We start from the raw sequence: 25714 nt of genomic DNA on the forward strand, positions 1-25714 counted from the left end.
TTCCGCCATGGCCTCCAAGACAGCGAATCGTACCCCTCCGAGGTCCCGTCGGGAGCCGCAGGGGCGCGTCCCGGGACAGGACAAGTATTCGGTGCTGTTGCCCACCTACAACGAGCGCGAGAACCTGCCGCTCATCGTGTGGCTGCTGGTGAAAAGCTTCTCCGAGAGGTAGCGTGCGCGGCCCTCTCCCGAAGGAGATGAGCTGGCTTCCCTGGCTGGTGGCCGGCAGTTGGCCGCGCGAGGCGGCCCTGCTCTCTCCGGCGGGTGAGGGAAGTCTCCGGGGGGAGGCCACCCTGCGAGGGATGCAGAGGCGGATACCTCTGGGGTTCTGTCCCTGTCTCGGGTTCTCCTTCCTGCCCTTGTGAGGCACTCCTTTATCTCTACTGTTTACTGTCCGCTCCCCGGTCCCGTCCCGCCCCCCAGGGCTGGCCTCTCTCAGCGGGCGCGAGGCTGGCGGCCTGACTTCACTCCTCGCTCTCGGACCTGGAGCCTGGGTGGCCAGGCTGCGCGGCGGGAGCCGGGAGTCTCAGCGGGCACTCTCGCTCGCCCCCGGGCCCGGTGCTTATGTAAGCGTGAGGTTTGTGTCTGGGTCAGGGAGCTGCCGCGGGGCCGCACAGCCTTTCTGGAGAGAGCAGGAGGGCAGCTTCGCTGGTCCCTGTGGATGTTTGCTGTGGCCGGTAGAACCTGGGGCTCGAAAGCGTTTATACAAATTTTCTTAAACTTTGGAAAATCCTGGTATCAGGACAGAGTAACGTCATTTATGTTACACATTTGGGACCATGTTGCAGAAATCTTTGAAGATCTTTCCATATCAGCACATACAAACTTAGCAAATTGTTTTGAAAATTAAATAACATTCCATGTGGCTGTGTTATATTTTATTGAACCGGGTTATGTCAACGAACAGATTAATATATATATATATATATATATATATATATACACATATATATATATATATATATATATGTATGTGTGTGTGTGTGTGTGTGTGTGTGTATAACATTTCCTTTACATTTACAAATGAGAACGGGGACTTTGTTCATGCCACATTTTCCAGCATTTTTAAAAGTGACATAGTGAGTGCTCCTTTATTAGATGAATGTTGCAACAAACACTCATACTTTTGCTGGTACATCAGGATAAAGTCTTTGCGGTGATATTGCTGGGTCAATAGAGATGTGCTTAAAATGGATAGTTATTGACAAATTACTGTCAAAAGAGATTGTACTGGCTTAGGACTCTCCAGCATTCTTCAGAGAGTGCCTGTTCTCCCACAGCCAGTCAACCTGAGTATTATTACTTCGTTGGAAATGCTATTTGGTGAAAAACATTGCTGGGTGTGTGTGTTTTTTTTCAGCTGCACTATTTTATTATTTTTTTAACTTATTTTTAATTACAGTTTACATTTAGTATTTTGTATTAGTTTCAGGTATACAGCATAGCAGTTAAATAACCATAAACATTGCTATTTTAATTATTTTTCTTTGAATGAAATAACTATCTTCACATACATAGTTCTTCAAATTTTTTATTCATCTTTTTCCTCTTTTTAAATTACATTTTTATTTTGATTTCTACAAGCTCTTTTCAATTTAGAGAATTATCTTGTTCCTGTTTGACTTCTGATTATACAATAATTTTGCTTTATTTTTAAATATTTTATGTAGTGCAGTTTATATTTTAATAGTCTCGGAATGGATTTTTTTAAATCAAAATGAAATTTAGCCCTGGCCAGTGGTTCAGTTGGTTGAGCATCATCCCATGCACCAGAAGGTCCTCGGTTCGATTCCCAGTCTGGGCACATGCCTGGGTTTCATTGAAACATCAACGTGGGTGAAACTCACCCCTGGTAGGAGTGTGCAAAGGGCAGCCAAATCAATAAAAACATTTTTAAAAAATGAAGTTTAATGAAGGAAACAACTTGTCAGATTCAGTCACATTAACTAATATCTGCTCAGCTTGATTCCTTTCAGCTACCTCACCCTCAGGTGGTATGGGTGCTTTGAAGTGGGCTAGAAGGGAAGTGACTTTGCTTTGAAGTGTGTATCTTTCAGCCCATCAGCTAGAATCAACATTTTACTTGTTTGTGCTTGTAAGCACATGCCCAAGTTTTAGCACATTGGAAGCTGAAGTGATACTTTTTACTCCTGGAGAATTGATAAGGCTGAGTTTTCTTTCTGGAAGTTTGCTGGGGCTGAATTTCTTAAGCTTTAAACAGTGGAATGTGTTTTTTGGTTGACTTCCTTGCATATTATCTGAAGTAGGACCCAGAAGAAACAGAATGTTGTATGTGAAAGTTTGGCATTGCCTCATTTTCTTTCCCCTTAAGTTCCCAATAAAGTTAACAAAAAGAATGTTTTTTAAAGGGGGTAGTGACAGGCATGATTGTGATTTCATGTACATCCAAGTATTATGCTGGCTTGTTTTTAGAATAGAAACTATCCCATAAACACAGTGGAGAGCAGCAGAAAGATGTTAATTTTGGAAAAAAAAATCTTTTTGTTAATCCTCACCTGAGGATATTTTTTTTCATTGCTTTTCAGAGAGAGTGGAAAGGAAGGAGGGAGGTGGGAGAGAGAGAGACATCAGTATGGGAGAGACACATTGACTGGTTGCCTCCTGCACACACCCCAACTGGGGTAGTGATCAAACATGAGACCCTTTCCGGTGTGGGCCACCGCTCTAACCACTGAACACGTTGGCCAGGGCGGATATTGAAATATTTTGTTATTCTGTGCTATTTCCTTTTATTTGCTAGTGTAGGATAATGTGTACAACTATTGAAATAGAGGTGTAAAAGATTATGTCGACATTCTGAAGTAGGTTTTTTTAAAGGGTGAAATTTAAGTTGGATTTATTCCTGATTATGTTCTTAAAATCGTTTGGGATTAAATTTTAAATAATAATCACCCAGAGCTATGCAATCAATTTGAGCTATCTATTAAATATACTTTTGAAATAGTTAATAAACTATTTGATATTAAGGTTTCACAATTCTATTGCCAAAGTAAATAAAACTTCATATGATATACTATCATATATATTATATACATATAAATCACTGGTTTTTAAAAAAAATATGGTGTTTTTTTTTTAAGAAAGATTAGAAACATCAAATGAAAGAAATATCAGTAGGCTGCCTCCCACTCGTTCCCCATTGGGGATCGAGCCTGAAACCTGGGCATGTGCCCCTACCAGAAATCAAACCCATGACATCTTGGTGCATGGGTCAACACTCAGCCGTTGACCCACACTTGCCGGGCTCACTGGCTTTTTTAATGTTTTTTGTGAGAGAATTTTAACATTTTTCAGCAACATGTTGAGTTTGGAGGTGAAGTACTGAATATTTGACATTTCATTTGATAATTGAAGTTTTCCTTAGTGATTACTATGGCAATAAGTTTCCACTACTGGTTAAGAATTAGTAATTTTAAAATTATTATTTTTGTTATAATACTGTATTTAAACAATACAAATTTAATTTTCTTATTTTAGTGGAATCGACTATGAAATTATAATCATAGATGATGGGAGCCCAGATGGAACAAGGGAGGTTGCTGAACAGTTGGAGAAGATCTATGGATCAGGAAAAATTGTAAGTTGTGTGAATATTTTTCTATCTTATCAGTTGTGTTTTTGTAGGGGAAAGATGAGAGATGAACAGTGTTTAAATTCAATCTGTCTAGAAACTGAAAAGATAAACACTTTTTGGCATTTAGATGCATTTTCATTGTGTTTGAGGTTTTACATCTTTTTGATATGTTGATCAGTAGTTTTACAGCAAAATCGTGAGTCTTTAGATGAACTCTGTTTTTATGACTGACTCTGTAGATAAGTTTTCTTGAAGGACAAAATTAAAGCATGATACTGAATTGACAAGGAATATTATAGAACAAGGTTGCAATTGGTAATGTGGGACTTGATCTTTCTTGCTCCCTTTCTCAAGGTCATTGGTTCTCAACCTTTGTAATGCCGCGACCCTTTAATACAGTTCCTCATGTTGTGGTGACCCCCAACCATAAAATTATTTTCGTTGCTACTTCATAATTGTAATTTTGCTACTGTCAATGAATCGTAACGTAAATATCTGTGTTTTCCGATGGTCTTAGGCTCTACAGCAGTGGTTCTCAACCCATAGGTTGAGAACCGCTAGCAGGGTGTATTAAAGGGTCGCGGCATTACAAAGGTTGAGAACCACTGCTCTAGGTGTTCTCATCCTTTCAGAAGAAAATACTGCCTGCAGCTAAAAGCTTATAGCTGAGAAAGGTGACTATTTTCATGTGAAACAGGAATGGCTTTTCAGAGTACTTGGCATTTTTATTTTTATTTGTAGAACAGTCTTATGGGAGTAGGTTGACTTTCTGAGTCTTAAACTTTAGATTTTTCTACTGTACCTTGAAGCCTGTTCTTCTGTGGGAGTAACATAGGCAGAGAGTTCATTTTATAATGACTTCATAAATTTTATTTTTAGTCACTGGTTTGGATTTAGAAAATACATTGTAGGCATTGGGTATTGTAAGAGTTTCTCAATCTTGGCATTATTGACATCTGGGACCAATAATTGTTTGCTGTGACAGGCTGTCCTGTATGTTGTGGGATGTTCAGCATCATTCCTGGTCTGTAGCCACTAGATACCAGTAGCTACCCTCCTTCCCAATGTGGTAACCAAAAATGTCTCAGGATATTGTCAGATGTCCCCTTATGGGCAATATTGTCCCCTCTTCCCAACAAAGAACCATTGGCATAAACATGAAGAAGTCTCTTGGAGAGCCTTTATTGATTATTTGCATCTCAAGAAATGGCCATCAGCATCATAAAAATAGTCACTGGATCCAAATATTCTTTTTTTTTTTAAATATATTTTATTGATTTTTTTTACAGAGAGGAAGGGAGAGGGATAGAGAGTTAGAAACATCGATGAGAGAGACATCAATCAGCTGCCTCCTGCACACCTCCTACTGGGGATGTGCCCGCAACCAAGGTACATGCCCTTGACCGGAATCGAACCTGGGACCTTTCAGTCTGCAGGCCGACGCTCTATCCACTGAGCCAAACCGGTTTTGGCAAGGATCCAAATATTCTTGACTAATCTAAATAATGAAATAATTTCTATTTAGTTGGAGGAGATCTTTGTTGGTGGGAAGAGTTTAAGGGAAATGTGTTACTCTTATATACATGGTAATCTTTCCTATAATAGAGATTCTGTCTGTCTCACAGAGGAACAACTCACAGATCTGTCACTCTCCAGTCTTCTCTGAATATCTCCTGTTGTATAGGAGTACAGAAAGAGATAACAAGTTGATAGATCTTCAGCCTCTAGCAGTGACTTCCAGTGATGATGGTAGGCTCATAGGTTTGGCCAAGAGTTCCCCAGTTTCTCTTTTAGAAGTTCTGGGCCATGGCCACTGATGCACACATTATATATAGAACACTTTGAGTTATGTGCTGCTCTTTAATCTGGGAACATCAACCTGGCAATATTTTGAATACATATGTCATAGAAGCTCAGCCTTGAGGTCTAACTGATTGACTGATTTTAGGGATTGCCTATTAAATTGACATTCACAGATTCTAAAACAACATTGTTCCTCAAAACATTCCATTTTTCCCATCAACAAAATAAAATTCAAGTACATAAGAAAATTAGCCTCTACTATCACAATTTCCATGTTGTACCAGGGAAATTCCCTGTTCATTATTTTATGACCTTTAAATTATTTAAACTAGAACATTTTTTTCAGTGTCAGGCCTTGCCAGGGGTGGCCTTACTTGCTTTTAAGTGATGTATGAATGTTTAGTTGAGGGGAAATATGGATAAAATGGTTATTTTTCTCATATAAAGTTGTTCAGCCCAGATGCTTTGTCCAAGCTAGCCTTTTGGACTGGTTGAAATGAATGCTTCAGGAGAAAGCCGAGGAAGTTTTGTTTTTTTTAACTCTGTAGTTGAAGAAACAGACAAGAGGGTTAATTCACTTCCCCAGATTCCACAGCTAACTAATACATGGCAGAGATGGGATGATAGAAAAGTTGGAGACACGTGTCCTCAACTGTTACAGGGCAGGGAGATCTGACATTGTGGAGGGCTTCAACCTTTCTATGTTTAAATGCTTCAGTCATGTTTGATATGTGAGGTTTGTTTCCTCCCCTAACCTGAAATCAGATAAAAAATCTGTGGTAGATCAGCCCAGCAGTTTTGTGCAAATTATTCTCTGCTACTGTAACTCAAGTAATAATGCTTGAAAAGACAAAGGGACAAAGAATGCAGTAGCACCAGGGGCCATAGTGGTGGTTGATACTGTCACCAGTTTGATAGTCATCTCGCTTGTCTTCCTGGCCATTACTAATAACAGTATTTATGGTTACATTTTAAGGAACACAGATCATCATTGACTAGAAGGCTTTGATATGCTGCTTAAGGACAGTGAGGTTGGGTCAAAGGCCACAGCAAGAAAGAAGAAAAAGATGGAGATGGTTTTTGTTCACATCTACATCTGTACAATAAGATATGATATGTTCATTACTTTTAAAACATGAAACATAACTATAGGACTAAGAGATTTGACTAATTTATTATAATAAAATATTTTGTTCATCCCCAAATACCAAATTTTCTCTAACAAAATATCAGTACCCCACTCAAATGTACAAAAACAGATAATTCATGAAACAAGAACTACACATGGCCAATAATGGGAAACAATGAGCCTCAATGATGAGTAAAGAATTGCAAAGTAGGAGGAGAGTAAAGTTAACCTTTCTTAGCTAAAGATGTATTTGTATTTTTTTCTCTTCAACCCATTGATTTCAATAGTATGGGAACATAGGTTCACTCAAATACTGTTGATTCTAGTACAAATCGATAGTTTGTCTGAAGTGTCATCAAGATTTGCTATGATAAAACTTTTACAAAATGTTTTTTGTCAAGCAAATTATAATATCACATGAAGTAGTTCATGAGCAGTTGTGTTGTAAGTATACTTCAGAGAGTCTGTGCCTACCAACCTGTGAATTCACTGCTTGCTGTCATGACCCCCAACAGGTGAGCTCTATTGTGCCCTTTACTGCCCAGATTACACAGCTAATTAGCTGGTCAAAAAGGGGGACTAGAATTAAGGGTCTAAAAGTTAAGCACACTAAATGAAGCAATTTGTACTTTTCCTTATGTAAGAAATATCAAGTACATTCCTGGTGTAAAATGTAAATATTACCTATAAAACTGAAGTTGCCTTTGAGGAGCATTTCCTGATCTGCATCCTAGTCTCTTCCCCAGGGTCAAACTTAGTCAATAGTTTTGGTGTGTGTTGCCTTTTTGTGCACATATGTGTATGTGTCCACATCTTAGAACTAGGTATTGTGCTGGTGTTTTTTGTTTTTAAATATGAATGCAACCTTTCTGTATCATTGTTACTTTTTGATTATATCTTGAAGATCTTTTGTCACCAAATGATCTCATTCTGTTAACTGTTCCATAGTATTCTATCATATGCAACATGTTTTATAGTTTGTATAAACTTTTGAACAATCTGAAACTTAAAAATGACAAAATCATTTTTTATCTGAAACAAAGAGTTTTTCCAGCTGAAATACGGGGTTATTCAGGTGGACTTTAAAAGATTGGCTTTTTCAGGGCCGAGATCAGATGGTCTCAGTATTTTTCAGTAACTGTCACAAAAATCAAATAAAACCTGACATACCTTGTTTGATTTTGTTCAGTGAATTGTAATTATTATAGACTAGAGGCCCGGTGCATGAAATTCGTGCACAGGGTGGGTGTGTCCCTCAGCCCAGCCTGCACCCTCTCCAATTTGGGACCCCTCGAGGGATGTCCAACTGCCCATTTAGGCCCGATCTTGGTCCCTCCCAACTGCCCTATTGGGATCGGACCTAAACGGGCAGTCGGACATTCCTCTCACAATCCAGGACTGCTGGCTCCCAACTGTTCGCCTGCCTGCCTTCCTCATTGCCTCTAACCGCTTCTGCCTGCCAGCCTGATCACCCCCTAACCACTCCCCTGCCAGCCTGATTGATGCCTAACTGCTCCCCTGCCAGCCTATTTGCCCCTAACTGCCCTCCCCTGCAGGCCTGGTCACTCCTAACTTCCCTCCCCTGCAGGCCTAGTCACCCCCAACTGCTCTCCCCTGCAGGCTTGGGTCCCTCCTACCTGCCCTTCCCTGCAGGCCCGGTCGCCCCCAACTTCCCTCTTCTGTTGGCCTGGTCACCCCTAACTGCCCTCCCTGCAGGCTTGATTGCCCCCAACTGCCCTCCCTTGCAGACTTGGTCCCTCCCAACTGCCCTCCCTTGCAGGCCTGGTCCCTCCCAACTGCCATCCTCTGCTGGCCATCTTGTGGCAGCCATCTTGTGTCCACATGGGGGCAGCCATCTTTGACCACATAGGGGCAGCCATCTTGTGTGTTGGAGTGATGGTCAATTTGTATATTACTCTTTTATTAGATAGGATGACTGACTGTCTTGTTCTCTGTATAAGAGCTCATCAGGCAGGAATGTTTTTTATCTACCTTTGTTCCTCGCCAAGACCTAGAGCAGCATGCATGTAGTAAAAAAAAAAAAAAAAAAAAATTAACCTATCCTGGGTGACTGGAACTGGAAGTACTTTGTTTAGAGATTCACACTCTGAGGCAACCTGCCAATACACTGGCAGATGCAGCAAGGGACAAGATTTGCTCAGGTGTGTGTCTACCTGAGCCCTGTATCTAAGAAACTTAAAACAGAATCCAAAACTTGGCATCCTACCTTTTCAAAAGTTTTCAGATAAGATGAAAAGCAATTAAGTCAGGGTTTATATATGAAGCACAAAATGTAGAAAGACTAAGTAATTGACAGGCTGTAAGAAACCTCCTTGTCATTGGGCCAGTAGAGAATGAGATGAGGTCATCCAAGCATAAAGTCAAGATAAGTTGGAGGAAGAATGATAGCAGCATTTAAAATCACAAAGGGAATTGAAAAAAACAAATCTGGCTACCAAATATTCCAAAAAGGTATAGAATAAGTGGGTTAGACTTGCAGTTTTCCTTGGAAGGAATTAATAAATATTGTTTAAAATGATAAATCAAGAGACAGATATAAAACATTGTTCACATCATTTCTAAGCATCAGAAAAACAAAAAGTATACAATTTGGCTTTTATTGTGAGGATGGGGCGAGAGGAAAAAAAATGTTGCTTTTCGTTAAAAGCTGTTACATTATTTGATTTTTTGCTAAATGCTTTTTTTTTTTGCGAAAAAATGTTAAGTGTACTCTGCTCTAAGATCTATAAAATATAGCTATGTTTCTGTTAAAATGAGTAGAACTTATATGAATAAAAAGAGTTTTTAGTAGTCAGGTTTTTTATTTTTTGTGTCAAAGTGTTCTTTCTTATTCTTACAGCTTCTAAGACCACGGGAGAAAAAGTTGGGACTAGGTAAGTGGAACCTCTCACCTGTCACCTGCTTTTTGACTTGGCAGATTGTTCCGTGTGTATTTTGTTTGGAACAGGGCCAAAATACAGTAACTCCCTATAATGATTTTTAATGATCTTAATGACATTTAAATGGTTGAGTTGCCTGTATCAGTCAAGGTCCACTTGGGAAAACAGAACCACCACAAGTCTTTCAATATAGTGAATTTAATACAGAGAACCTGGTTACACAGGTGAAGGAATTGCTGAGAAGCCAAATGGATAGTGAAGCTACTCAGGGATAATAGCTGGAGATTCCTACCACCCCAAGATGGAGCAGCAACCCAGGCTGCCCAGAGGAAGCTAGAATGATGAAGTCGGTGATACCCGACTGGATTTGGAGTCATTGAGGATATGCAGTCAGTGCAAGGAGGCAGAGGAAGAGAGGGAGGCCACTTGACCTTTCCCTTCTCTCCTCTGCCTCTCAAAGCTGTTTGGAAGCCAGTTGACAAGCCAACCTGGGAAATGAATTGCAATATAGAGAAAGGCCAGAGAAGGGATCTGAGGGCAAACATATTGGACCAGCACACTGCCTTAGCTATAAACCTTTGAACATTTCTTTAAGTCTTAAGTTTTAAAAAGGTACTTATTTTTAAAAAGGAAATCTTTCTTAGCCTTTAAACATAGTTAAAATCTCAGATGAGCTCATTCTGGGATGAAGATCTAAATGCCTTCATTTCTGTTGTTAGTCATCATTGCTTATGTAAATAATTGGTATAATTTTACTGAAAAACTGGAGAAACACAGATCTGCAAAATTGAATGTCTGTTATTCTGAAAACTGTTAGTTAACTGGCTTCATTAAATGTTCTGAATATCTGAATCCAGAAAGTTGTTTAGGATTGAAATAATCTGGATACTGCCATGAAAGCAACCAAGAATTACTGACCAGTCAGTGGTATATCCAAAAAGCTGTGATAGTCACTTCTTAACAAGAAATTAGAAGAGATCAGCTTTGCTAGTAAGACAGTGGTGGTTTGGGTCCAGAGAATGCAGGAATCCCCAAATCCTGCTCCCAATCAGTTATCTTACCTGCCAAGTACCTGAGGAATTTTTAGGCCTGAAGATGCTAAGTATTTGCTAGCTGTGCCTTTGGCCCCAAATACCAGAGCAGGGCTCTACTGTACCAGACTTCCTACAGTGTAGAAGACACTGACAAGGGAAGCTTTTTATGGAAATGGGACGAGAAGAGCAGAAGCAGGGAAGCTTGGTAAGGAGGGGTCATCAGAAGATGGTACATTGGACTAATGTAAAGTTCACGACAAAGAATGGAATTGAGAGATGTTTCTTATTGAGAGTAAATAATATTTATACTAGATCAGGATCATCTTTAGAGGACTAATGTATGCTTTTCAGTGCTTAACAATTGCTTCTCTGTTCAGATGTTGTATACTTAAGCATTTCCAGTGATTTTCTTTAATGGAGATAAATATTTTCATTTTTAGGAACTGCATATATACATGGAATGAAACATGCCACAGGAAACTACATAATTATAATGGATGCTGATCTCTCACACCATGTAAGTGGCATATTTCTTTATTAGTGATTTATGATTGCCTTAGCCTGTTTTACTGACTTACTGTTTATTCTTTCTAAATTTCAGCCAAAATTTATTCCTGAATTCATTAGGTAGGTAATTCTAATATTTGAAAAAAATACACGATTCAAATCATTTATCTTACATTGATTTTGGACTTATTTTTGTTTTTCATTCTTTATTAATTGAAAAATGAACATGCTATTTTGTTAGCTATCAAAAATAAAACCAACATATAAATTTGAGACTCATGAGTATATAGTATGTGACTAAATGATGTGTTTTAGGAGCCCTTAAGAACTGATCAACAAATAATTCCTTTTTTATCTAGATTATTCCAGACTACAGAAAAAGCCAGTAGGTGACTTCCTGTTAAATGGAATTAAGCCCTATATCATAAGGGTGAAACCCAATGAACAAATAAGGTTTATTCAGGAATGCTAGAGTGGTACATCTTCAGGAATTCGTCAACATAATTTATAACATTAACAAAAAAAATAGTGTGATTAAGTCTGTAGATGATAAAGTTTGATCAAATTCACCAGCCATTTCTAATAAAAACTTTATAAAGTACAAATGGAAGGAAACCACTTAAACATGATAAAGAAAACCCAGTCCTAATACAAATGTTTTACAAAATGGTGAAATGTGGAATCATTTCTAGTTCATCAAGATAGGCATACCAGCTAACATTAAGCATGAATCCTTGGCCCTAGTTGGGCGTGTGCAGGAGGCAACCAATTGATGTGTCTCTCTCACATGTTTCTCTTTTTCTCTCCCCATCCTTTCCTCCCTTCCAGTCTCTAAAAAACAATGGAAAAAATATCCCTGGGTGAGGATTAACAACAACAACAAAAAAGAATGGGGAAATCCTCTGTCGACTTTGTAGGGATATCCATGATTCCATGATCTGTATTATTAGGTGACAAAAAGCAAGTTGCAAAACGTACTTTTTTGGGATTCCAAATTTGTAAAAGTGACATAAAACACTATAGGGAGTCCTGTCTTTGAGTTGTCTTTCTGTAAACAAAGAGAAAGATCTAGAAGGTTGCCAGGCTGTTTTAGCATTGTTTACTTCAGGTACAAGAACAGAAATTCAGGGGGATTGTGTAAATTTAATTTTATTATTACATTTTAGGATGATTTCACATTGTGCAGTCAGCAAATGTACTGTTTTAAATATCAATGAAGGAAGAAAAGGATCAAGTTTGAAAAGCTTACTTTGAAAGACCTTTCAGTAGTAGTAATAATTCATCTATTGCCTTGGCATTGTTTTTCCTAGATGCAAGTCTTAACAGTTCTGTTTGTGTAACTCTTGAAAATAACTATTGAAAGCCCAGTAGCTTTCTCTAATTGACAGCTAATTTATTTGTTCTACAGGAAGCAAAAGGAAGGTAATTTTGACATTGTCTCTGGAACTCGCTACAAAGGAAATGGAGGTGTTTATGGCTGGGATTTGAAAAGAAAATTAATCAGGTATATACATGTGCTATGATTACTGTTTTTTTAGTGTAACTACTATAAATATCTTTATAACAGGTATTTAGGTTAAATTACCATACTGCCTTGGTATTTGTGGGATCAGAGTATTAACTTCCAATAAATATTTCCAGATAGCTTCTTACCTACAATTTTTCCTATGATTATTTTATTTGGGGTATTTTTCACTAAGGAAAATCAACATAAACCTTTGAACCTTTGGTAACAATGGTATGATTCAGCACAAATTTATTCTCTGGATCTTCAGCTTTGATTTTAAGTGAACTATTCATCTATATTTTGGGACTATTAAGGTAGTTTTCCATATGTATTTTTTATCCTTTTAAGTAAATAAGACACTTAATTATTTCAACCTTTTTTAAGGAGCATAAAGTAGTGAGTCTTTGAAGTCAGACCTGGGTTAAAATCCTGACTGTGTCACTTAATTATCTGTCACCTTGCATGTTTTCCTAAGCTTTACTTTCCTCATCATAAAATGGAAATGAAACCTACTGTTTCAGTTTTCTACTGCTGTATAACAGACCATCCCAAAGCTTAGTGATGTAAAACGACGACATTATTTCTTCTGGTTCTGTGGATTGGCTGGTGGTGGGTCCTCTGCTGGCTTCACCCGGGCTCATTCATGCAGCTTCCTTCAGCTGGAGAGGCAGCTATGCTAGGAAGATCCAAGTAGCCTCATTCATCCATCCAGTAGTTGATGGTGGTTGTTGTCTGCATGTGGCCCCTCACTTTCTGGAAAACTATACCAGCTTCTTTGGTGTTCTAAGGGCAGCGTCCAACAGTACCAAGGCTGCAGCCATAAGGCTTCTTGAGTCCTAGGTTCTGGGACTAATTCTTGGTCAAGTTAAGCCCACAACCAAGGGGTGCAGAAATAGAATGGAAGACCCGCAAAGAATTTTTGGCCATTAGTATTTTTTTTATCATCTACTTCATTCCTGTTGAAGATTCTGTTAATCTCAAGTTTGCCTCTTAAATGTGAATCTTGGGCAAGTCATTTAAAACATGTAAGTGCCTCAATCTTCAGAAAAATGAAGGGGTTGGATAAAAGTCGTTTTCAATCCTGCTAAACATTGGAATCATGTAGGGAGAAAATTACACACAACTGCTCCCTATTCATCCTCCCTTTCTCGTGCACACACACAATGCAGACCGTTTGAATAGCTCTCATAGGTGGGGCCAAAGCATCAGTATTTTCCACAGGCTTCCCAGGTGACTATACTGCAGACAAGGTTGGAACCAACAGCGATCTCTCAGGCCTCTCTGATTTCGGTCATTAAAACTGTTCTTAAAATTAGGGAGTCTAAATCAGAGACAGTTTACAGCTTTTAGTTGAATCATTTAGTTGTAAATGTCATTAGTTGTTCATGTCTGAGCTGACTTAAAGTATAAACTCCTGAGAAAGATTGTTATCATTTGTGCAAGGTCTCATTTATATGGTTCAGAACCAGAATTTGAATCCAAGTCTGTCTGACTCTTGCTGCACTTTAAGAGACCCCTATTTAAAAATACATTACCTTAAATACATGCAGATACACACACACACACACAATATGTAGATATATATACTTACATTTCTTTGATTACATACATATTGGGGGAGGGGAGGACTATGCCCTGGAATTTTTGTTGTTGTTGTTGCTTTTAAAACAAATTTAAGGGGGGAGGGATGTTTTTGTTAGCAATTATCCCAGCTATATCCCTGTGTTATATTTTTTAAAATATGTTTTTATTGATTTTATAGAGTGGAAGGGAGAGTGAGAGACATCAGTGATTAGAGAGAATCATCAATGGCTGCCTCCTGCATGCTTTCCCTCCCCCCCATCCCCACTTGGGGATCCAGCCCTCAGCCTGGCTTGTACCGTGACCTGGAATTGAACTGTGACCTCAACCACTGAGCTACACCGGCTGGGCCCGTGTTATTTATATAAAAATTATCTTTCCATGAGAGGCCCTTGGTGGTTACCTTGGCTGTGGAAACTTATCTCCAGGTTGCCCTAGAAAATTTTTTTTTAAATATGAGCACAATAAAATAGCTGCAGTACAAAAGTCACTGTTTTCAAGAGGGCTTCACACATCTTTTTGAAATGTTAATAGCTGTTAGTCAGTAATAGCTTGTAATTGATTGATACTTAAAGGTGTTTGAAGCAGTGCCCTAAAGTCATTGTTATGGACTCAGTGTGTCTGCTAAAATTCATGTTAGAGTACCTTACCCTGTAAGTGTTGATATTTGGAGGTGGGGCCTCTGGGGGGTAATTAGGTGTAAATAGGGTCCTCAGTGTGGGGCATTCATGGTAGGATTAGTGCTCTCTGAAGAAAAGAGGAAAGCTTGGACCTCCCCCACTTCCCTGTGTGAGCACACTGTAAGCCAGGAAGAGGTTTCACTTCCTTGGACTTCCTAGCCTCCAGTAACGTGAGAAATATCTGTTTAGCCACCTACACTGGTGTTTGGTTATAGCAGCCCAAGCAGACTAAGACAGTCTCGGATTGAACCTTGGACAATTTCCGGAGATTGCCAAAAACCAAAGCCCTCTTCTACTTACACACCTTCATTTTTTTTTTTTTAAAGCGCCATTTTTATGCAGACCTATTACCTAGTTGAAGCCACTCTCCCTTTGTGCTTATTAGAATCTGAAAAGGAAACTCCAGATCCCTCTTTTGCTAGCTGACAGATGTTTGAAATTCTAAATGGCTGCTGACAAATACACAAGTTAAAAATCTGCTATCATTCATACGTAAAGTTTAAAAGAGTGATTGCTTTATAGGTTCCCTCCAAATGTTCCTATTTTCTGAAAATTGAGAAACATCAGATCTCCTTGCACTGACTAAAAATTTATTTGTTCTATAGAATTAATATTTTTGTGAAATAGTGTTGCATTTATTTATGAAATTAGGATAATATTTTTAGTACTCTTGGATGTGTTTCTCTTGTTTAGAAACTATTTTATAAAGAAAATCTGATTGTTTTATTTGACAGCCGTGGGGCCAATTTTATAACTCAGATTTTGCTGAGACCAGGAGCATCTGATTTAACAGGAAGTTTCAGGTACAGTGAGAACCTGTAATTTTTTATTTCTACTGCTTATAACTGCCTAAATTTCTTGCTTTATAATGGCTTGTTTTATTTTTAAATGTGTTTTTATTGATTTTTTTTTAGAGAGAGAGGAAGGGAGAGGAATAGAGAGATAGACACATCGATGAGAGAGAAACATCATTGATCCACTGCCTCCTGTATACCCCCTATTGGGGATTTAGCCCACAACCTGGGCATGTGCCCTGATTGGGAATCGAACTGGTGACCTCTTGGTGCCTGGGTAGACACTCAACTGCTGGGCACAATGGCTTATTTTAAAGAAATTCTTTGTGTTTCTTCCCTGTTTTTGTCCTGGGACTCTAAAAAGGCAGACTGTAGTTCCTTAGAAGCTGCTAATGAAGCTGCACGTCTTGTAAAATATTGTGCTTTTTAAAGAGCATCAAAGGCAGGGCTCAGGTTAGTGTGCTTGTCCATATTAATATTAATATTCTGTCCATACGAGTGCCCTCCGGAGCGCCCAAAGTGACACTCACTACTCATTCTAAACATTGCTGTCACTGGTAATGTGCTCCAGAGAATAGCACCTCTTCCAGGAATTTTCTGCAATTTATATAAATATTTATAGCATTGTCCACAGAAAAGTTTAAAACCTTATTTATGTAGAGTCTTTTCAGTTACCTTGTTCTCCATTATTTTTCTAATAAAATTTCTTATTTAATTGGTACAAAGCCTCCTGCTGGGTCCCTGGATTTTTTTATTTTTGTTTATTCTTGGGAGAGGGTGGTGTATGTGTTTAATATTAGACCTGCTACAGTAGATGAACTATTTTATATGACCATGCCAGATGATTAAAGCCTGCCAGATATTTGTTATCATCAAAACTATAAAATGCCTGTTCATTTTCATTGAAGCCCAAACCCCATGCATTTGTTAATACTTTATATTACTTGGTATTTACTTTTTCCATTAAATAATGTTGATTTTTTATTGTTCATTAGAATTCACACACACAAATTAGGAGCTGGCCATTATAGGTAATTAGTACCTGTAGTGTAACTGTAAGTCTTGAATAGCAGTTCAGAGACACTAAGAAGGTCAAAAGTGAAGGGAAAATTTTTTTAATGTCTTTATTTGGTAAAATAAGAGTGTTTATGAGCCACGGACAACTGCTCTCTCCCCATCTGCCACTTCCCCCCAAACAATGAAGAGAGGAGACATCACAAATTAGAGACCAAATATTGAAAATGAAGCCTCTCTAGAATTAAAATGTAAATTGGTTAGAAAGCAGAATTTGGTGTGTAAAAGACAGATGTATCCCTTTTGTTCCACATTTCAAGGCAAAGGAATAATGTGTTATCTGATTAAGATCACTGATTACCATGTAGCAACAATGCAAAGAGTAGTGGCACTTGCAAAATCTCTGTGCAGACAGAATGGCCAATGTGGACTTTACAGGCCATAGGCATGATGACTTTGATCGAAGATCCAGGGTGGCTCCATGGGTTGTGGAGATAGGAAGGGACTGTTTTTTGCCCTAGTTCCCCTATTGAAAGCTCTGCAGGTGCTTTCACAACTAAAAGGTGATTCATTTTAGATTCAGCAAACAATTGCATGCCAAGCACTGTCCTCATGTTTATACATTCTAATGACATGAGACTTACAGCTACAGAAAATAGGTTTAGATTCAGCAAACATTTATTGCATGCCAAGCACTGTCCTCATGTTTATACATTCTAATGACATGAGACTTACAGCATCACATGGGAACCCAGCTATGAAGAAAAACAGCAGAGAGAGTATTGGGTGATAGCACCTCATTGCCACCAGACCATCTGGGGAATGGAGGAGGGGTGAGCTCTGGGTGTCTTTTAGAGAGAGCAGTGATTGGGTGTATTCTGTGCAAGTATCAGAATAGCCACACACACACAAAAGTGAGCCTGTCCATTTCACTACTTTTAAATCATTAAAGCTCATTGTCCCTTCATAAGAGTAGTGATTTATTAAATACATGCTTTATTAAAGTTCAACTTCTCATTAGATGAAGTTCCTAGTATTGAGGAGGCATGTGTCTTTTACCAAATAAAAGGGAACCCAAAAAGACTGCAATCTGATGTAAAGCCATTTAATAGCAAAGACCACTTGGATCCTAATTATCCTATTTATTGGCTCATGGCTTCATTTATGCAGTATTACATCATTAACCATAGTTTTAAAGCTACTGTGGTGGGGGAGAAAGGGCGGCAATAAAGAGAAATAAATGTCTTACAGAATAACTCTTTATGAGGAGTAAAATGACTTAAAGGGACAGAATTCCTAGCCAAAACCCAGTTTAAAATGTGATGCTGAAATATCCCATCATGATCATAGTCTTTCCCATAATCCCAATCTCCCTCCCCTATTTAATTAACTTTATGTGATAAATTTATTTAGTTTCTACTGCTAAAATCCTAAAACATAAAAAGGAGCCTTAAACACAGTAGGTTGCTTAGTAAATACTTATTGCATAACTATTCTACGATCCATTTCTCCTCACTTTAGATTTATTCCAAGCTTATCCTTTTGAACTCTTATGGAACCTATGTCAGTAAAACAGTGCACACACTAGTCGTTCTCAGGTTCCTCTCTCTGTCATTTAATATCCACTTAAAAGCTTGAAAAGCCAAAAGAGGTAGGGTTCCCTAGAGGAAGCCTGAGAAAAAAGTGAATGTGGGTTCCAGGTAAAGCCCTTGGGCATTGTAAATCCAGGTGGCCTTTAACTGGGAAGCGAACAAAGTTATGCTAAACTGCCTCTCCTAACTTGCTCCCAAAAAAGAGAGAAATTGCTGCCTTCTTATTGAGACTGGCGGTTTTATGTTTGTTGGTTGGTTTGTTTACCTAAGAGACTGAAAACAGGGAGCTCCTGATTGGGTTCAAGCACAGGACTTCCCTGCTCCTGTCTTGCTTTGTAAATCTGATGAGCTCTGTGACTGGCCTCCAGTCCACTACAATTAGACTGCATATTCATTCCCCCATTAAAAGTATCTGACTGGTGATAGCTGTGTCCAACCAGGATTGCCTCCCAGTTCCTGTTTTAACCTAGCTTAACTAACCTAATCTTGGAGGGGCTAGTGTATCCCAGGAAATTTATTTAGGTCTCCAGAAATAGAAGCTCATCATAAACATTTATGAGGAAACCCCTGTTAATTACTAGAGTCTTTCTTGTCATCTAGTTTATATTGTTGCTTCATCATCTATCAACTCTATTTTTCCAACTTTTGAAACAATTTCTACTCTTTCCACTTCAAAAATTAATTTTAAGAAAATTTTAAAAGTTAAAAACAATAGGCTCTGCTTTGAATAATTTACTTTTACTATATTTTTATAATTTCTGATAGTATGGTAGGAAAATAATTCTCTAAAAGATACTAAGAATTCATTTTCTAAATTATTTACAAGGTATTTCATGACCCTTCTGTTTCAGGACAAATGTTTATCAACTTATTCATGCACTGGTAGGATCCCTAGCGGCTGCTGGCTGCCAGCAGGGGGCCTCCCTCCCTTCCCCAGGCCGGCCCACTCCCTGGGCGAACTCCAGGAAGAACTCCGGTGGAGGGGACAATTTGCATACTGTGCTTTTATTATATACCAGAGGCCCAGTGCACAAAATTTGTGCACGGGGAGGTGTGTGTTCCTCAGCCCAGCCTGCACCCTCTCCAATCTGGGACCCCTCGAGGGATGTCCGACTGCCCTCTCACAATCCAGGACTGCTGGCTCCCAACGGGCAGTCAGACATAGATCTCACAATCCAGGACTGCTGGCTGCCAACTGCTCAGCTGCCTGCCTGCCTGATTGCCCCTAGTCGCTTCTGCCTGCCAGCCTTATGCCCCCTAACCACTCCCCTGCCAGCCCAATTGCCCCTAACTGCCCTCTCCTGTTGGCCTGGTCACCCCTAACTACCCTCCCCTGATGGCCCAGTCACCCCTAACTGCCCTCCTTTGCCAACCTGGTCACCCCCAACTGCCCTCCCCTGCAAGCCTTGTCCCTCCCCTGCAGGCTTGGTCCCCCCAACTGCCCTCTCCTGCAGGCCTGGTTGCCCCTAAATGCCCTCCCCTACTGGCTTGGTTGCCCCTAAATGTCCTCCCCTGCTGGCCTGGTCACCCCCAACTGCCCTCCCCTGCAGGCCTGGTTGCTCCCAACTGCCCTCCCCTGCCAGACTGGTTGCCCCTAACTGCCCTCCCCTGCAGGCCTGGTCCCCCCCAACTGCTTTCTCTTGCAGGTCTGATCCCCCCAACTGCCCTCCCCTGCTGGTCATTCTTGTGGTGGCCATCTTGTGTCCACATGGGGGCGGCCATCTTGTGTGTTGGAGTGATGGTCAATTTGCATATTACCTCTTTAATTTATAGGATGATGACTAGTAAAATTTTTAGGTCTTAAAAATACTAGTGAGCCGAAACCAGTTTGGCTCAGTGAATAGAGTGTTGGTCTGCGAACTGGAGGGTCCCAGGATCGATTCCAGTCAAGGGCATGTACATTGGTTGTGGGCACATCCCCGGTAGGGGATGTGCAGGAGGCAGCTGGTCGATGTTTCTCTCTCATCGATGTTTCTAGCTCTCTGTCCCTCTTCTTTCCTCTCTGTAAAAAATCAATAAAATATATTTTTTTAAAAAAATACTAGTGAACTTTTTTTTTAAATTTAATCCACACCCAAGGCTATTTTTCCATTGATTTTTAGAGAAAGTGAAAGAGAGGGAAAGACAGAGAGAAATATCAATGTGAGAGAAGCACATTAATTGGTGCCTTCTGCACAAGCTTCAACCAGGGCCCAGGCTGGGGAGGAACCTGCAACCAAGGTACATGCCTTTGACCGGAATCAAACCCAGGACCCTTCGGTCCGCAGGCCAAACCAGCTAGAACAGTGGTCGGCAAACCGCGGATCACGAGCCACATGCGGCTCTTTGGCCCCTTGAATGTGGCTCTTCCACAAAATACCACGTGCGGGCGCGCACATACAGTGCGATTGAAACTTTGTGGCCCATGTGCAGAAGTCGGTTTCGGCCTGGGCAAGTCTATTTTGAAGAAGTGGCATTAGAACACTCAAGGGGCCAAAGAGCCGCATGTGGCTCACGAGCCGCGGTTTGCCGACCACTGGGCTAGAACACTAGTGAACTTTGAAGGGTCAGGATGCATGTAGACAAGTGTATTTACCTAGGTGTTTATATATTTTTTAAAATTTCATACAGGTTATATCGAAAAGAAGTTCTACAGAAATTAATAGAAAAATGTGTTTCTAAAGGCTACGTTTTCCAGATGGAAATGATTGTTCGAGCAAGACAGTTGAATTATACTATTGGCGAGGTATGCAATTAATGGTAAATAATATGTTGCAGTCCTTATAAATAATGTTTAGACTTTTTATTGTAAAAAGTTTAATTTTCATAACTACCAAATAAATGTGAAAGGCTCCAGCTGTTAAGAATGCCCATGCACTAACGGGTGAAAATTCACATCCCTTTCACAGCAATACATTTGACCTACCAAGATTAACAGAAAGGCAGCATTCCCTTTTAAATAATTAAAAGTTACTGGTATCTTCTCCATCCTTGCCCTTTCTTCTGACCACTCAGTATTCTGGGATGAGTCTATTCGCTGCTTTCCTCTTGCCATAGTCCACACCCACCCAACTTTAAAGTGAATGCTGAGTTCCATTGCCCATTTGCTATGAGTAAACGAAAAGCACAGGAATAGCGCGGGGGAGGGAGTAAGGGTCTGTAATATTTACAGCTAGCTCGTGAACTATTAGGGAATACTCTCCTTGTTTAACACTAAGACTCTTACTCAGAGCAAGAAGTAGCTAACTAGAATGTCACATCTCTTGTGGAAATTACAAAATTTTTAACTTAATACTAAAATATAATGACAGCTAAATTTGACAGACTAGTGAAAAAATTAAGTGAAAGGCTATTTTACTTTTGCAGTATAATTTTTCCTTGAAATTCAGTCAAACTTGAGTAAACCAACTTAATATGCAGGATCAATGCTTTCAAACAGGTGTCGATTTGGTTGATAATAGCCCATTTTTAGATAATAGAGTGCCTGTTTAATTTTTAAAAATTCGAGGAGGTGCACACAGTTGCTGTAAGAATTGAAGGAATTGCTTCAATTTAAAGGAATTGCTTTCATAGGACTTACCTTGTTTTGGTTGTATTAGTAATTTTTATATGCCTGCTACGCTGCCTTTCTAATATTTTTGAAGACTGACTTAACGTATATTTTTTTAACTAGGTTCCAATAACATTTGTGGATCGTGTTTACGGTGAATCCAAGTTGGGAGGAAATGAAATAGTCTCTTTCTTGAAAGGATTATTGACTCTCTTTGCAACTACATAAAAGAAAGTTATTTATTTATCACGTTCATTTCAATTTAAACAGAGGAAGCCTGGTTGCTGATTTTTATAAAATGTACTCTTAGAGCATAAATCATAGGTAAGGTAAATTTCATGCAAATCTTTTTTTCTGAAGAAGTTCCACTTTATATATCAAATTAAATTAGAAAAATGAGCAGTGTTCTCAATTTTCTTTAACATTTTGCTGTATTAAGACCTACAAATAAATGCATATGGATTTTTTGCATAAAATATTGCTGCTTTCATTAGAGTATGTGAATGCAGAATTTCTTACAGGGGAAGATCTTGAAATATTTTCTATAAAAACTATATTCTTAGCTCTTTGTACCTAATAGATGTCAGAAGAGGAATGCTTATTCATGAAATATATATCACTGTTTCTGTGTGAATTGAAAAAGAAATACACACTTTTGCCCTTTCTTTTAAAATGTATCTGAAATTTCTTAAATCAGATAAGACAATACATTTAGAGCACAGTTTTAGAGTTTGGTTCTTTGCAGCTGTTGAATTGGTGAAGCAATTCAACTGTCAAAGCAAGTCTATTTAAAATATATATTTGAATTGGAAACAACTTGACAACAGTTGATAACATAGCTGTGTTTGCTCTTCTGAGCAATAACTTCTATCAGTAAAGAAAAATATTGATGCTATTAAAGCATAAATTTAGTTGCTCTTAACATACTATATAATGATTTTCTTTCACAAAATAATTCTTTTCATATTATTTCAGGACCCTCAAGAAAGCATACATCTTTACTATAAAAAAACAAAAGTTCCTTTCTTATAGCTTTTCTCTCTGTTCAGAAAAATGTTCTGATAGTTTAAATGCAGGTTAAATTGTTTAGTAAAGCCAGCGCATATATTCTGTTTACCTTCTCTAAAGTAGGTATTTCAAAAAAGATCAGTCTCTAACTGTAACATAGCTTTTGGATCATGAAGTATATTTTAAATTTTTGGGTGAGGCATACTATGGGCATATAAGCTTAAGATCAAGTTGACTTTCCTTTGCCAATAAAAGGAGGAGGCATCTCTAAGTTATTTAATAAAAAATTAGTGAACAGTATTCTTAATTACATTTCCCCGGCTTAATTTGGCTGCCAAAGTCAAGAAATTTAAAGTCTGATTTTTTTTCACTTCCATTTCTAACAGATCCTACCAGAAATGAATACCAGAGTATTAAACCATTGGTGCCATTTTGAGCATTGCCTATTCCCATAGTTGAATCCATAGGACACATTGCAGTAAGAGCCTCTACTGTTGCATTTCCCTTTTACACAGAGCTGTGCAGGGCGCACCAGGGATCCACCTTCCTCAGGAAGTAACTTCTCTCATTATTAATTACTAGAAAAATCATCACTGTTTTATGTAAAATTGCTTTTAGCTAACATAAAGAAATATATCCTTTTTAAAAAGTATTTAGAATCTGTTCTCATTCATCCAAACCCGAAGTTGTTTTCATTATCAAGTATATGGAGCAGAGATGAACTAAGTACCTCAGAGAACCCACTAGAAGTAATGCCTTCTCAGACCTCCACTAGAGTAGATACCTTTTGCCTTTTTAATCTTTTCAGTTCTTACTCCCACAATCATTACAACACCATGACTTATTGAAGTTTACACTAAAGAAAGTATTTGAGCAGTGAAGACTTTCACCATTTGGAAGTTATTAGAAAAGAATCGAGACTATTTAGATACATTTTTGTACTAAATGTGGTGACTTAAACACTAAAATCATTTACATGTGAATCCAGCATCCCTTTTTACTTTGTGAATGAGGCCAAGGATGAAATCCAGATGTTCTCCCTTTGTATTATCACTGAAATACAAGTATATCTAAGGAAAGCTAAACTTAAGATAAAAAAACTTGCTTATTTCATATTAGTTTTGCCTGTCTTCTGCAACATGTAATTGAGTCATCTTTGTCTCTCTAAACCAAATGCTTTGCGCCCCTATCCCCCTTTTTCTTTTACAACTTTTTCCAGCTATTGTTTTCCTTTGAAATACTGATTTGGGTTTTAAGGATGTATTTTATCACAATTTCCGAAATGAATGAAATACTGTGTTGGATGACACATTTTGTTAAATCTGCTAACTCGAAGGTTACATTGACTACATGTAACAATAATTTGTACTATTTTCAATTAAGGTAAGATTCTTTTGGGGTATTGGGGTATGGCTTAAAACTTACCTTGAAATTTAGTTAAGTGTATTTACAGAGCACATCTTTAGAAAACAGGCTTGGTTAATCCTTCACTATTGGCATTTAGTATTTTTCAGTATGTTTAGCCAATGATATAACTCTCAGATGCATCCTGCTATTAAAGGTGGGTTCAAAAATGTTGAGGAGATAATGTGTTGGTTGGGGTTGACCTAAATTTACAAAGACAAATTGTCCATGTGCTGTCTTAAGCTATCAGATTGTGGGAGCACTAAAAGGAACTGTCCCTAGAACTATACAGTCAAAGTGTAGTTTTTAAGGATCTTGAGGTCCATTGGCAACATCATTTCTCATCCCTAGGCTTCACCAGTCTAATGGCCTCAAAACACTAGGGATTCCATTTGTTTTCTTCAGGCCAAAGAGAAGAGTCCATCATCACTGCCTTGGAAGAATGTCAAGTCGAAGGGCAACAGCCTGCCTTCTGTAAAACACAGCCCCTGCCCACTGAATAGCCCACCCCACCAGGAAGGGTTCAGGCATCACCCATGGGGTTGCGTCTCATCTCAAGTCAGTGTGTGAAGCACGAGGCACTCACACCTCATTTAAGCCGGAGGCATCAGACACCACCAGCCAGGTGTCCCTGCCCTTCCCGCTGCTGCTCAGCCAGTGAGCGCTTGGGCCTCTCGGCACGTGGTGCCTCAGGGCTGCCCACACGCCCCCTCCCGCCAGATGTAGTCCAGGCCCAGCTGGGCCCGCGCAGGGATCCCCAGCTCGGCCACCTGACTGAGTGCAAGGGGTGCTGCGGCCCTCTGCTTGTGCTCCGCCGCCGGCACTGCGGCCAGTGGAAGGCGCCTGCCTTGCACACGGGCTCTGGAAGCGCACTGCGGCCTTTATCTGCGGCGCCTCCTAGTGGGTCAATGGCAAATCCTCTTGGTTCTCGCGAGATTTCTTCCTCAGTGGGGATTATATAATTTCCCTTAGGCGGGGTGGTGGGGTGCTGGCGCCACCCTCTTTCAGAAAAAGTTAGGTGACAGCATAATTGGGAGTAAGAGAGTTGTCCCTGGGGACACGTGGGGAAAGGGTACTGCGTTCCCCCCAATACACACTTAGCTGGACAATGAGTCCTCTTATGCTAATGAGCACTTACGTCACTTCCGCTCTTTCTCAGCCGCCATTTTGGCTAGGGCTGGTTCGGGACTCGCTCTGAGGCGCCTGTATTGTCTGCTGAGGGGAGACGCGGGATCTGCCCCCTCCCCCGCCCGTTGCAGCCGCAGCCGCCGCCGGCCCGGTCTCCCCTCCGCCGCCCGCCGAGATCCATGAGCTGAACTCCCGCCCCCCCGGCCGCCGCCATCTTGTCCCCCCTCCCCCTCCCGCGGGCAGCGCTAAGGGGGATTTTGGCGTCTCCTCAGGCACAGCTCCCTCTCTCGGTCCCCGCAGCTGAGGAGCGAGAGGAGCGCGGCCGCCGCCGTCCGCCTGCCCGAGCCAGTGAAGCGGCCTCTCCCACACCCTCCGTCTCCTCCCTCCGCCCCTCCTTTGTCTGCACCGCTCGACGCCGCCGCCGCCCGCGCGGGGACTGGAGGAAGCCGCTCGCGCCGCCGCCGCCGCCCGCCGCTCTGCTGCGCCCGCCGCGCCCCCCGGCAGCAGCC

At 40.0% G+C, this 25714-nt stretch overlaps 1 protein-coding gene across 1 annotated transcript; it reads left to right on the plus strand.

The window, feature by feature from the left end:
- Positions 1-25700, plus strand: DPM1 (dolichyl-phosphate mannosyltransferase subunit 1, catalytic). The gene is made up of 9 exons (XM_079783893.1): positions 1-168; positions 3499-3598; positions 9388-9421; positions 10902-10978; positions 11063-11088; positions 12377-12472; positions 15471-15539; positions 20747-20861; positions 21789-25700. Exons 1-9 carry the CDS (start codon positions 8-10, stop codon positions 21891-21893), a joined length of 783 nt encoding a protein of 260 aa, XP_079640019.1. The 5' UTR covers positions 1-7; the 3' UTR covers positions 21894-25700.
- Positions 25701-25714: the final 14 nt, after the last annotated feature.

This window comes from Cnephaeus nilssonii (assembly GCF_951640355.1).
Source record: "Cnephaeus nilssonii genome assembly, chromosome: 11".
NCBI lineage: Eukaryota > Metazoa > Chordata > Mammalia > Chiroptera > Vespertilionidae > Cnephaeus > Cnephaeus nilssonii.

Excerpts from the sequence above, each read along its gene's own strand:
- DPM1 (XM_079783893.1), top strand. The coding sequence starts at position 8 with ATGGCCTCCAAGACAGCGAATCGTACCCCTCCGAGGTCCCGTCGGGAG. Across the intron at positions 169-3,498 it reads GTGAAAAGCTTCTCCGAGAG|TGGAATCGACTATGAAATTA; the intron begins GTAGCGTGCGCG and ends TTCTTATTTTAG. Across the intron at positions 3,599-9,387 it reads TCTATGGATCAGGAAAAATT|CTTCTAAGACCACGGGAGAA; the intron begins GTAAGTTGTGTG and ends TTATTCTTACAG.